This window comes from Elgaria multicarinata, chromosome 12 (genome assembly GCF_023053635.1).
Source record: "Elgaria multicarinata webbii isolate HBS135686 ecotype San Diego chromosome 12, rElgMul1.1.pri, whole genome shotgun sequence".
Lineage (NCBI taxonomy): Eukaryota > Metazoa > Chordata > Lepidosauria > Squamata > Anguidae > Elgaria > Elgaria multicarinata.
This window is the reverse complement of record NC_086182.1, coordinates 32,867,117-32,877,128: the sequence shown is the minus strand read 5'-3', so window position 1 is coordinate 32,877,128 and position 10,012 is coordinate 32,867,117. Positions and strand designations below refer to the sequence as shown.

Here is a 10,012-nt window from a genome sequence, read left to right as displayed (position 1 = left end):
TCAGTTAGGGTTACCATACACCGGCATTTCCAGGTAGAGCGGGCAAAAATTCCTTCCGGAAACCTGGAGAACTACTTCCTGATACAAAGGGAGCTGACGCAAACAAATCATATGCGTATGGAAGAGCAAATTACATTTGCTCAACAGCTAACAAATGGCGCTCTATTCATGCTCAATGGGGCACTTCTCATTATTTTACTTGTTCCGGGGCTCAACCTTGACGTTGGAATGAACTCTGGAACTAAACCCTGATGAGCGTTGGCACAAACTAAGAAGATCTGATGTGTGGCTATTGGGCGGTATAAAAATGCGATAGATAAATAAATAAATAAAATAATCAGAGGTAGACACATCAAACCAACAAAAAACATCAAACCAACCAAAACCCCCACCATTTTGTTTGTCCCACAAACAAACAGACAAGAGAACCAATGGAGCCACTTTCTCCACTCCTCGACGACGAGGCTTTCTTGCTCCGCTTTAGCTGCATTGTGAAAATGGTCTCAGGAGATGGCGTGGTAGGCAGATTCGAAGCTAGGACCTCTGGGTCCCAGACCCTTTATCTCCTCTCTGATTTTCCATTCCTCTTTGTGTGTGGGGGGGGGGGTCACTTTTGGAAGAGGACTCTCTGGCCTTCTTCTGCCCCCTTGATCTCCCTCCCTCTCCCTGCTCTCTCCCCACTTCCCAGGGCCTCCATCCTCTCGTCCCGGCTTCCCTTCTGGGCGGCTCAGAGACACCGAGCAAGCTGTTCCCCTTTGCAATGTAGCTTTTGGCTCCAGCCTGTAACTCTCCGATTTCCTTTGGAGTTTGGGAGGAGAAAGAGGAGGGAAGAGGGGTGGTGTGGGGGGGGAGGCGGGAGAGGAAGGCCGGCCGGCTGGCTGGCTGCACTGCTGCGAGGCCTTTGCAAGAGCAAGACTGGTGCGCTTTAAGAAGTGCATTTCCCAGCCCTTTCCGAAGACGCAGGGCGAGCGAAGACGCAGCACAGGGCCAAGCCACAGGTAGGGTGAACGCCGTGCGCCGTGAACAGGGCCAGCCGCTGGCTGATGTGCAGCTGTGCCAGGGAGGGAGGCTGTGGGTATGTGGCTAGGCTCTGGTTTTTCCCCTCTCCTCCCCGCCACAACTTGGGGCTGCAGTTTCTCTCTGGATTCAGGCTCTGCTGACACCACACTGCTTTTGTTGTTAAATGAACACGGGCCCATAGAAGAAGAGATGGGGACTGAGACACGTTTCAGCCTCCTCCTGTCCTGCCCCATGGAGGAGGCACTTTGCTTCTTGGTGATGAAGGGATGTTTGTGGGAAGGTGTCGTTGACAAACAACTCTGCAAAAAGCCTGGCCAAAAAGGCATCAGCAAGCAGCGGGGGGTGGGGAGGTGGGGTGTTGGGAGAAAGCAGGCGCTTCTATGAGAAAGGGTTGAATGGGTGGAGGGGAGGGAGATCCCAGTGCTTCATGCTCCCTTCAGTCAGAATGGCCAGGATGTGGGCTGCTTCAAAGGCACAGACCTGCTCAAAGCCAATTGGTGGCAAAAACTGGACTTGAACCCACCACCCTCACATACCCATTAGGCTCACGTATGGCCACCACACTAGCCTTCCCCAGCCTGGTGCTCTTCAGGTGGGCTAGACTACAACACCCAGCATCCCCCAACCAGGGTGTTGTAGTCCAACACATCTGGAAGGCTCCAGGCCGGGAAGGCTGCAGCAGACACCTTTGCAGCTTGCTCTCTGCTCCCACCACTGCCTTTCCACGGGACTGAAGGTAGCTTCTAACTCCCAGTTTTGCCATTCCCAGATTTATTTCCCGGGTTCCTTATTCCCAAGTATGGCCTCGAATGACATATTAAGCTGCATTGTGCAAAACCAACATTTTGGGCTGGAGAAATTCCCGGTTCGTCTTGAAGGGGATCCTCTCCCAGTCATGCAGCAGAATGATATGGGGTAACCCAATGCTTAATTTGGGGTGCAGCCAGACCACATAAGCTTCAGTTCCTTATCCAGGCTGCTCGTGAAGGCAATACAGGAGCTAGGAAGCTTTTGCCAGCTCCCCATGTCCCCAGTCCCAGTCAGGGGCAGCAGACGCAGGCAAGGAATGTAACGCAGAGCTTCTGGGCAGGATCGCTACATTCCAGAGCCATTAGCTACAGCTAAACCCAGAAACCGACATGTTTAGGTCTCCGATGACAACCTAGGAACTTGCAAAAAATGGCAAGAGATCTGGGGTGTCTGTGTGTGTAAGAGAAGAGTCCGTGGTGGGCAGGAGGAGGAGTGAATTAGGCAAGCAGATCCTTCGGAGAAGGACAGGCCCTCTGGCAGAAAGAGGGTGAGAACTGAGCAAAAGTTCCCAGACTCCGCTGAGTCTTCTTGCGTGTCCGGCTGGCTCCTGGCAGCAGTATAGTGGACTAGTCACTTGCGAGGCTTCCTCCTTTCCTTCCTCTGATTCCGCAGGGAGAGTCTGGAAAAGGGAGCCTGACGTGCCAAGCTCTTGCTGAGCTATCAGCTTCTTTGGTCTTTCCTGCCCGCCTCCCCCCCCCCCACACACACACACAGAGACACCCTGCCCCTCACCACTTTTAGTTCCTTGTCAAACACAGCACAGGACACTCAAAGGATTCTAAGCCAACAGAAGCACCAAACATTGCAAGGAGAAGATGCTATAAGGCAGCCTTCCTCAACCTGGGGTCCTCCAGATGTGTTGGACTGCATCTCCCAGAATGCCCCAGCAGCTGGCTGGGGCATTCTGGGAGTTGTAGTCCAACACATCTGGAGCGCCCCAGGTTGAGGAAGGCTGCTATAAGGACTCAAATACATTAATGGGCTTCTTAGGCACAGTTTATAACACCTGGATTAGGACTGGTGCAAGTCCCTGGGAGAGGAACCGCGTGGGGCTGCCTGCCGTCTATGATGACAGGGAGGTCCTGTGACTTCTTGGGGGGGGGGGGAGTGCTTTGATTTGTCTCTGCAACAAGAGGCGCTGGAAGGCCTCCCTGGTTGAACCTGATCGGGCCTGGAAGCTCTCCCCTTTAACTCAGATCAAGAGAGTGATGGTTCCCTCACCTGTCAAGCAGGAGAGTCACTCTGCACATGCTCAGCAGTAACCTCTCCTTTCTGATTAGTTCATCCTAAATTCCTACATACCAAATATTATCCCATCCCAGGTAGTGCATTTTAATTTTATCAGCCAGAAACGAAAAGAAAAGCAGCTCAGGGGACGTGAACAAGAAAGCGTGAGTTGGAGATTTAGAGCTGGGGATGCTGGAAGTTGTGTTCCGATACATCTGGAGGGCTTTGCTAGAAGGACATTCCCTTCAGAGGGAGTTCCACGCTCAGGGCACTATTTCTAGGGAGTCATTTATCTAGCTAGCAGTCCCCAAGTTTTGGATTCAGTGGGCACATTTGGAATGTTGAGAGGATGTTGTGGGTGCTCTCACAAAATGGCTGCCATGGTGGGCATAGCTGGTCACAAAACACTCATTTCCCAGAAGGCAATTGGTGAGACTAAAAGAAAAGTAACCTGTCCAAGAACCTAAGTTCAAGTTAGAAGTGGGTTATGAGCTCCAAAACACAAAGCCACTCTTTTGTACCCCACTAAAATGGTGCTGGGAGGCAGCTATTTCAGTTAATTTAAGTATATCTTAAGAAATAAAATTAAAATAGAGAGGGTTATGGAAGATGGCAGTCTGGGAGGCATCCCAGTCCCAGATTTATAAATAGCCACTCTCCTGGTTGCCTGTGTCCATAGAAAGAAACTTTACTAAAAGTGGTACTTCAAGTCCACCAACAACTGCTGCTCCAGAAGGTAGGAGCCAAACCAATGGGTTCAAATGACAAGGAAGACAGGTTTTAGATGAAATATTAGGAGGAACATCCCAGTGGTACAAATGTTTTGACAGGGGAACAGAGTACCATGGGAGTGGGTGGACTCTCCATCACTAGAGGACTTTAAACAGGCTGGAGGCCACCTTTCAGGGATGTAGTGGCGGATTTCCTACATTGGCAGGGGGTAGACTAAGATGATCTTTTGAGGTGCCTTCCAATTCTATGATTCCTCAGGCCCCATGGAAATGGAGCACGCCCTTCACCTGATCCTTTTCCTCCTGACACTGACCGAGGACTCAGCTCAAATTGAAGGCAACAAGATCCCCAGCCTGTGCGCTGGGCAGCCTGGAATCCCAGGGACCCCCGGTATCCATGGAAACCAAGGCCTGCCAGGCAGAGACGGACGGGACGGACGGGATGGAGCTGCAGGGACCCCAGGAGAAAAGGGTGAAGCTGGTCAAGCAGGTAAGAAGAAAAGGGTGGAGTTGGTCAAGCAGGTAAGAAGAAAAGGGTGGAGTTGGTCAAGCAGGTAAGAAGAAAAGGGTGGAGTTGGTCAACCAGGTAAGAAGAAAAGGGTGGAGTTGGTCTATTTTGCAGGGAGGGCTATGCCTGAACGGGTGTCTGATAGAGAGCTTTTGGCCCATAAATGCAGCGTGGAGACCCAAAGAATTATATTTCCAGAACCAGTGGTAGCTCCAGGGTTTAGAGGGCTTTGGGCAAGACACCCTCCATGGGCCTCCTCCCTCAATGGGTCTCCTTTTGCACCACTATTCTCACCTGCTGCTCCTGCTCCTCTTCCTCTTCCTCTTCCTCATCATGGCTCCCACTTGCTCGCTTGGCAAGCAGAGAGAGCCATGGAGCACGCCGGCCCTGGCATCTCCTGCTTCTCCTTACCACCACCATCATTATCTGGGCCAGAGTGAGAGGCAGGGGGACAAGAAGGTTGCCATGGTGAAGAAGAGGAGCAACTCCAGGGCACTTTTGTCAGTGGGCCCCTGCTGGGCTGTGGGCCCTTGGCAGACGCTCGATCATGCCCACCTTCAATGCTGGCCTTGTCCAGAACCTTTTCTATAACCCTAAAGGAGCCAGCTGGCTAGATCACTTCAGCAGGACCCGTGACGTGGTGTGATGCATTCGGTGGTTGTCTTGTTGCGTCCCAGCCACATCCTTATGCTCCTGTTTTCCTTTTTCATCTCCTGAAGGACCAGTGGGGCTAAGAGGGGAAAGAGGCAGCCCTGGCACCAGCGGGTTTCCAGGCGAGAAGGGGGCGCAGGGGGAGTGCGCCGTGGCCCCCCGCTCAGCCTTCAGTGCCAAGCGCTCCGAATCCCGCAGCCCACCCCTGGCCGACCAGCCCATCGTCTTCGACATCGTGTTGATCAACGAACAAGGCCACTACGACGAGAACACGGGGAAGTTCCTTTGCGAGATCCCAGGGCTGTACTACTTTGCCGTCCACGCCACCGTGTACCGCATGAGCCTCCAGTTTGACATCATGAAGAACGGCAAGTCAGTGGCCTCCTTCTTCCAGTTCTACGGCAACTGGCCCAAACCTACCTCGCTGTCCGGCGGCAGCCTGGTGCGGCTAGAGCCGGAGGACGAAGTCTGGGTGCAAGTCGGCGTGGGAGACTACACCGGCTTCTACTCCAGTGTGAAGACGGACAGCACCTTCACTGGATTCCTGGTGTATTCCTACTGGCAAAACTCTCCTGTCTTTGCTTGAGCAGTGATGAATCCCCTGGCTTCCCGGCCCCACGCCGTTAGCGAGAACTCCCCGGTTCTTACTCCATCATCAGTGGGGAGAACTTGCTTCCTTAACCCAAGGGGCATGATGCTCCTTTAGCTAATGCCCATATAAGGGTCCTAGGTCACTTCCATTATCACCAGTCCAAGAAACTTCTGGCCAGCCCCAAACGAAGATGGGGTCAACCGTGTGACGGAGAAGCGAAGTCACATTTGCGTGTTACTTGCTGTCTCGCCCTAATAAACAGAGAACGCCCCCCTGTACTTAATTGACCTCAGAAGCAGCCAACATGGAAACAGCTGGGCATGTTCTCTGGCTGCTCCACTCCCAACTGAAGGCTAGGGAAGGCCAGAATGGGGCAGAGGATAAAGTGCCGAGTTCAAATCCCTGTTCAGCCATGAAATCAGTCTCATTTGCCTCACGGGGTTGTTGCCAGGTGAAATGAAAGGAACTGAGCAACGTTTTGCACACCAAAGATGCCACAAAATTGTTTTCAGTCATCGTAATTGTAGCAGTATGGCTAGATCTATTTGTACATTATCTTCTTATAGAATCATAGAATCATAGAATAGCAGAGTTGGAAGGGGCCTACAAGGCCATCGAGTCCAACCCCCTGCTCAATGCAGGAATCCACCCTAAAGCATCCCCGACAGATGCTTGTCCAGCTGCCTCTTGAAGGCCTCTAGTGTGGGAGAGCCCACAACCTTCCTAGGTAACTGATTCCATTGTCGCACTGCTCTAACAGTCAGGAAGTTTTTCCTGATGTACAAATGTACAAATGTGCACAGAAGCCTCCTAGTATCTGTAGTTCCAACAGCCACTACAGGTAGCAAGTCCCACTACAGCCCTCAACTTGTCCAAATAATGCCAGAGTCGCCCGTGCTCACTCAGTCTTACAACATCATTTCTTTTCCTAATCAAAGAAGAACTGGCAATCACTATGTTTTTTGCTTTACTCTTTCCTTCCTCCCTCTCTCTCTCTCTGGTGTGACAGAGCCTCTCTCTCCGAACTGGTTGCATGGGGCAAGGTGAAGATTGCAAGCAAATTCTCCGGCCCCATTTGGCTGGAATACCAAGCGGACCGACCCTGATCACACAACTCAATCTCAGAGAATATCCCACAAATATGCATTCATGCCCCAAGCTGTAAAAAAGAAGACGATGAATTATCCACTAGGGGGCTCCCTGAGCCCAGAGTTAAAAGTTTGCTGGTCAAAAACATTAACCCTAAAGTGGATCTGGTTTCTAACCATCTATTGTCGGACGAGACACTATTTCCTACCTAGAGACTTGAGTCTATTAGATGTGCAATGAATGTTTATACATATGTATTTGCTCTCCGTGTCTCTCTCTCTTCCCCCCTCTTCTAAACATTTCTTAAATATAATGAAAAGATTTTTTGTTTCGTTTAAAATTTTCGCATAGGGGGAAAAAAAGAATACACCAGTATCTGGAGAATGCCTCGAGTTTTTATTTACTGGTAGATACCTTTTGAGGCAAGGGGGCTGCCATCTTTTTGGGGAGCCCTGGTCCTGTAGCTTTAACAGCAGCCAAATAAGCAGAAAAGAAGCAAGTGGTATTTTTTCCCCGAGTGTAGAGTTAAAGGAAAATAAGAGAAACTTTCATGTGTAAAATTTCTGGTATTCCAGAAATTAAATAACTTTTGAGTCAATTAACTCTTTACCTCTGCACTGATGGATCAAATTAATGTAAGCCTGTTTGCATATAATCACAACCTCATCGTAAGTGCTTTTCTTGGGATGTCAAAGGATGTTTAATGGAATTTGAAATGTCAACCTGTGCAGTTTACTCAGAAGTAAGGTAGTTGGGCCTTCCATAGAATTTGCAGCCAAAAGCTGCACTTCCTAGAAGCAAAAGCCTTCAATAATATTTTTCCTTTCATTCCCTATTACAGTAACACATCAAATAACCTCAAAAAATTTTTGAAGTCCGCCTTCTGCTCCCTTCGCCATTGTTTAAAATTGCTCATACTACTTAATCAACTTAAGCATTAGTTAATAATATACGTATAGGCTAAATTTTGCACTCAGAAGTGTTCCCACCCATAATGGTTCATCAAAACCCTGCATTACACCACCTTTTGCTTTCTTCAATTGAGCCTCCCCCCAATTTCTCTCTTGCCATAACCCCTCTCAACAGCAGCACTGTTGATGCTCCCCTGCTGCCCCCCAAACCTGGGCATCCCAAAAGCTGTGATCTCCACCTTCTCAGCTGCCCCCCCCCAAAACCTGGGCATCCCAAAAGCTGTGATCTCCACCTTCTCAGCTGCCCCCCCCCAAAAAAACCTGGGCATCCCAAAAGCTGTGATCTCTACCTTCTCAGCTGCCCCCCCCCCAAAAAACCTGGGCATCTCAAAAGCTGTGATCTCCACCTTCTCAACTGCCCCCCCCCCAAAAAAAACCTGGGCATCCCAAAAGCTGTGATCTCCACCTTCTCAGCTGCCCCCCAAAAAAAACCTGGGCATCCCAAAAGCTGTGATCTCCACCTTCTCAGCTGCCCCCCCCCCAAAAAAACCTGGGCATCCCAAAAGCTGTAATCTCCACCTTCTGCCCCCCCCCCAAAAAAAAAACCATCCAAGAATGAAGCCTCCTCCAGCCGTTCCAATCTCTGGCTGCAAATCCTGGTGCACCCCAAGTTCCGTTCTCTGTTCCAAGCCAATGCACCTCACTCTTCTCTTCTTATTGACTGCTATACATCCTTTGACTCCAGCACTGTAAGATCACTGGGATTTGGTAGAAGCTGATCCCCCAATGGCTCATTAGCAGCCATTGGGGTATCTACCCATTCCTTTCCCCCTATTCTAAGGGTACCAAGTCCCTAGCTCTGAAGAGCGATCACTATTTATTTATTTATTTATTTATTTATTTATTTATTTTATTACATTTTTTTATATAGTGCCCAATAGCCAAAGGTCTCTGGGCAGTTTGGTGTGGTGCGAAGGAGTGCTAACTCTTGAAATGAAACGTTCTGGTGGTATTGTGGGATGAAGAGGCGGAGCCCTTTGGGGGTGGAGCTTAGAGCGATTGGGTGCTGGGGCTACAGGCCAGAGAGGAATCGTTTTGTCTGGTTCTAGGGGTGGAGCCCAGTGATTCCGGGTGGGCCATGGAATGGGATCCAGGACAAAGATGTCAACAGCCAGGCTGGTTTTCTTTTTATGTTTAGTTCAGATGGCAGTCCTAGCAGAGAAGCCATGCTCTGTGCTGGAAGCTTCAAAAAGGCCTAATACTTGGGTCTGTAGCATTTCTTAATACATTTTTTTAAATGAAACAGACTGCTTCCCAACATGTTTTTAGTTCAGTTCAAAAGAGTGGAGTTCAAACCCCTCTTTGAACTTGTATTTAGGTTCTTGAGCAAATTACTTTTCTTTTAGTCTCTCCAGATTGCCTTCAGGGAAACGAGTGTTGCGTGATCAGCCATACCCAACATGACAACCATTTTATGACTGGGCAAGCCATGGAAGCCATTTTGTGAGAGCACCCACAACACTTATCAAAATTCCAAATGTGCCCCCTGACCCCCAAAAGTTGGGGACCCCCAGGGTAAATGAGATCCTTGGGCTTAATGATTGACTCCCCTGAATTAAACCAATTAAAATTTGCGGTCTTAATAAATACCACCTGCTTTTCATGCAGAAGGTTCCAGGTTAATCACAGGAATTTCCAGGTAGGGCTATAAAAGAATCCCGCCTGAAACCCTGGAGAGCCATTGCTGCCAGTCAGTGTCAGCAGCACAGGACTAGATGAACCAACGGTCTGACACAGTATAAGGCAGCTTCCTCTGGGATGTGTGGTTCTCCGAAACAGTGTCCCTAATGCATTTCTCTCTCTGCAGTGCTGATGCCCATAGAAAACAATGGGGTGGGGTGAGGGGACAACTCTAACTCAGCCCTTCCTATGGATCTCCTATGGAGTATCACTTCCTCTCTGGTCCCAGCATTTCCAGTGGGAGAACAGCAACCCAGTTTGGGGGAAAGGTCCTTTATTTTTAGCCAGGGGAGGAAGCACGCTTTTTGCATTCTTGCCCAAAAATAGGCCTCCCAGCGCTCATTTTCCCAAATGCTTCTGGAAGGCGCCCAGCTGCCTGCACGACTTTCCCAGTGTCTGAGCGAGCGACAAACTCCTGGGAATTTCTAGTTGTACCTAGAACTTCAAGGATGTTGGGAAGAAAGAACCACGGTGGTTTCACCCAACGTCCCAAGCTCTGGGTACCAAATCCATTCGGCTCTTAGCCAAGAGGGTTTTTTTTCCCCCAGAGCAGGCTTCAACAGCCTGTGTATTCCCCCAATTCTTTTTTAAAAAAAATCAATTGTTGAGCTTGGCTTTGGTCTTAAGGGATAGATTGAAGGATGGAGGGGGGGATAGGTCACTCAACCAGAAGAAGAGCTGAGAACTGGGAGGTGTGGAATTTCAGATTGACCCGAGGCGATCTCCGTTACCA

At 49.8% G+C, this 10,012-nt stretch overlaps 1 protein-coding gene across 1 annotated transcript; it reads left to right on the top strand.

The window, feature by feature from the left end:
• The first annotated feature begins 872 nt into the window (after positions 1-872).
• C1QTNF5 (C1q and TNF related 5) lies at positions 873-6,096 on the top strand. The gene is made up of 3 exons (XM_063138978.1): positions 873-998; positions 4,048-4,278; positions 5,016-6,096. Exons 2-3 carry the CDS (start codon positions 4,053-4,055, stop codon positions 5,531-5,533), a joined length of 744 nt encoding a protein of 247 aa, XP_062995048.1. The 5' UTR covers positions 873-998; positions 4,048-4,052; the 3' UTR covers positions 5,534-6,096.
• The last annotated feature ends 3,916 nt before the right edge of the window (positions 6,097-10,012 follow it).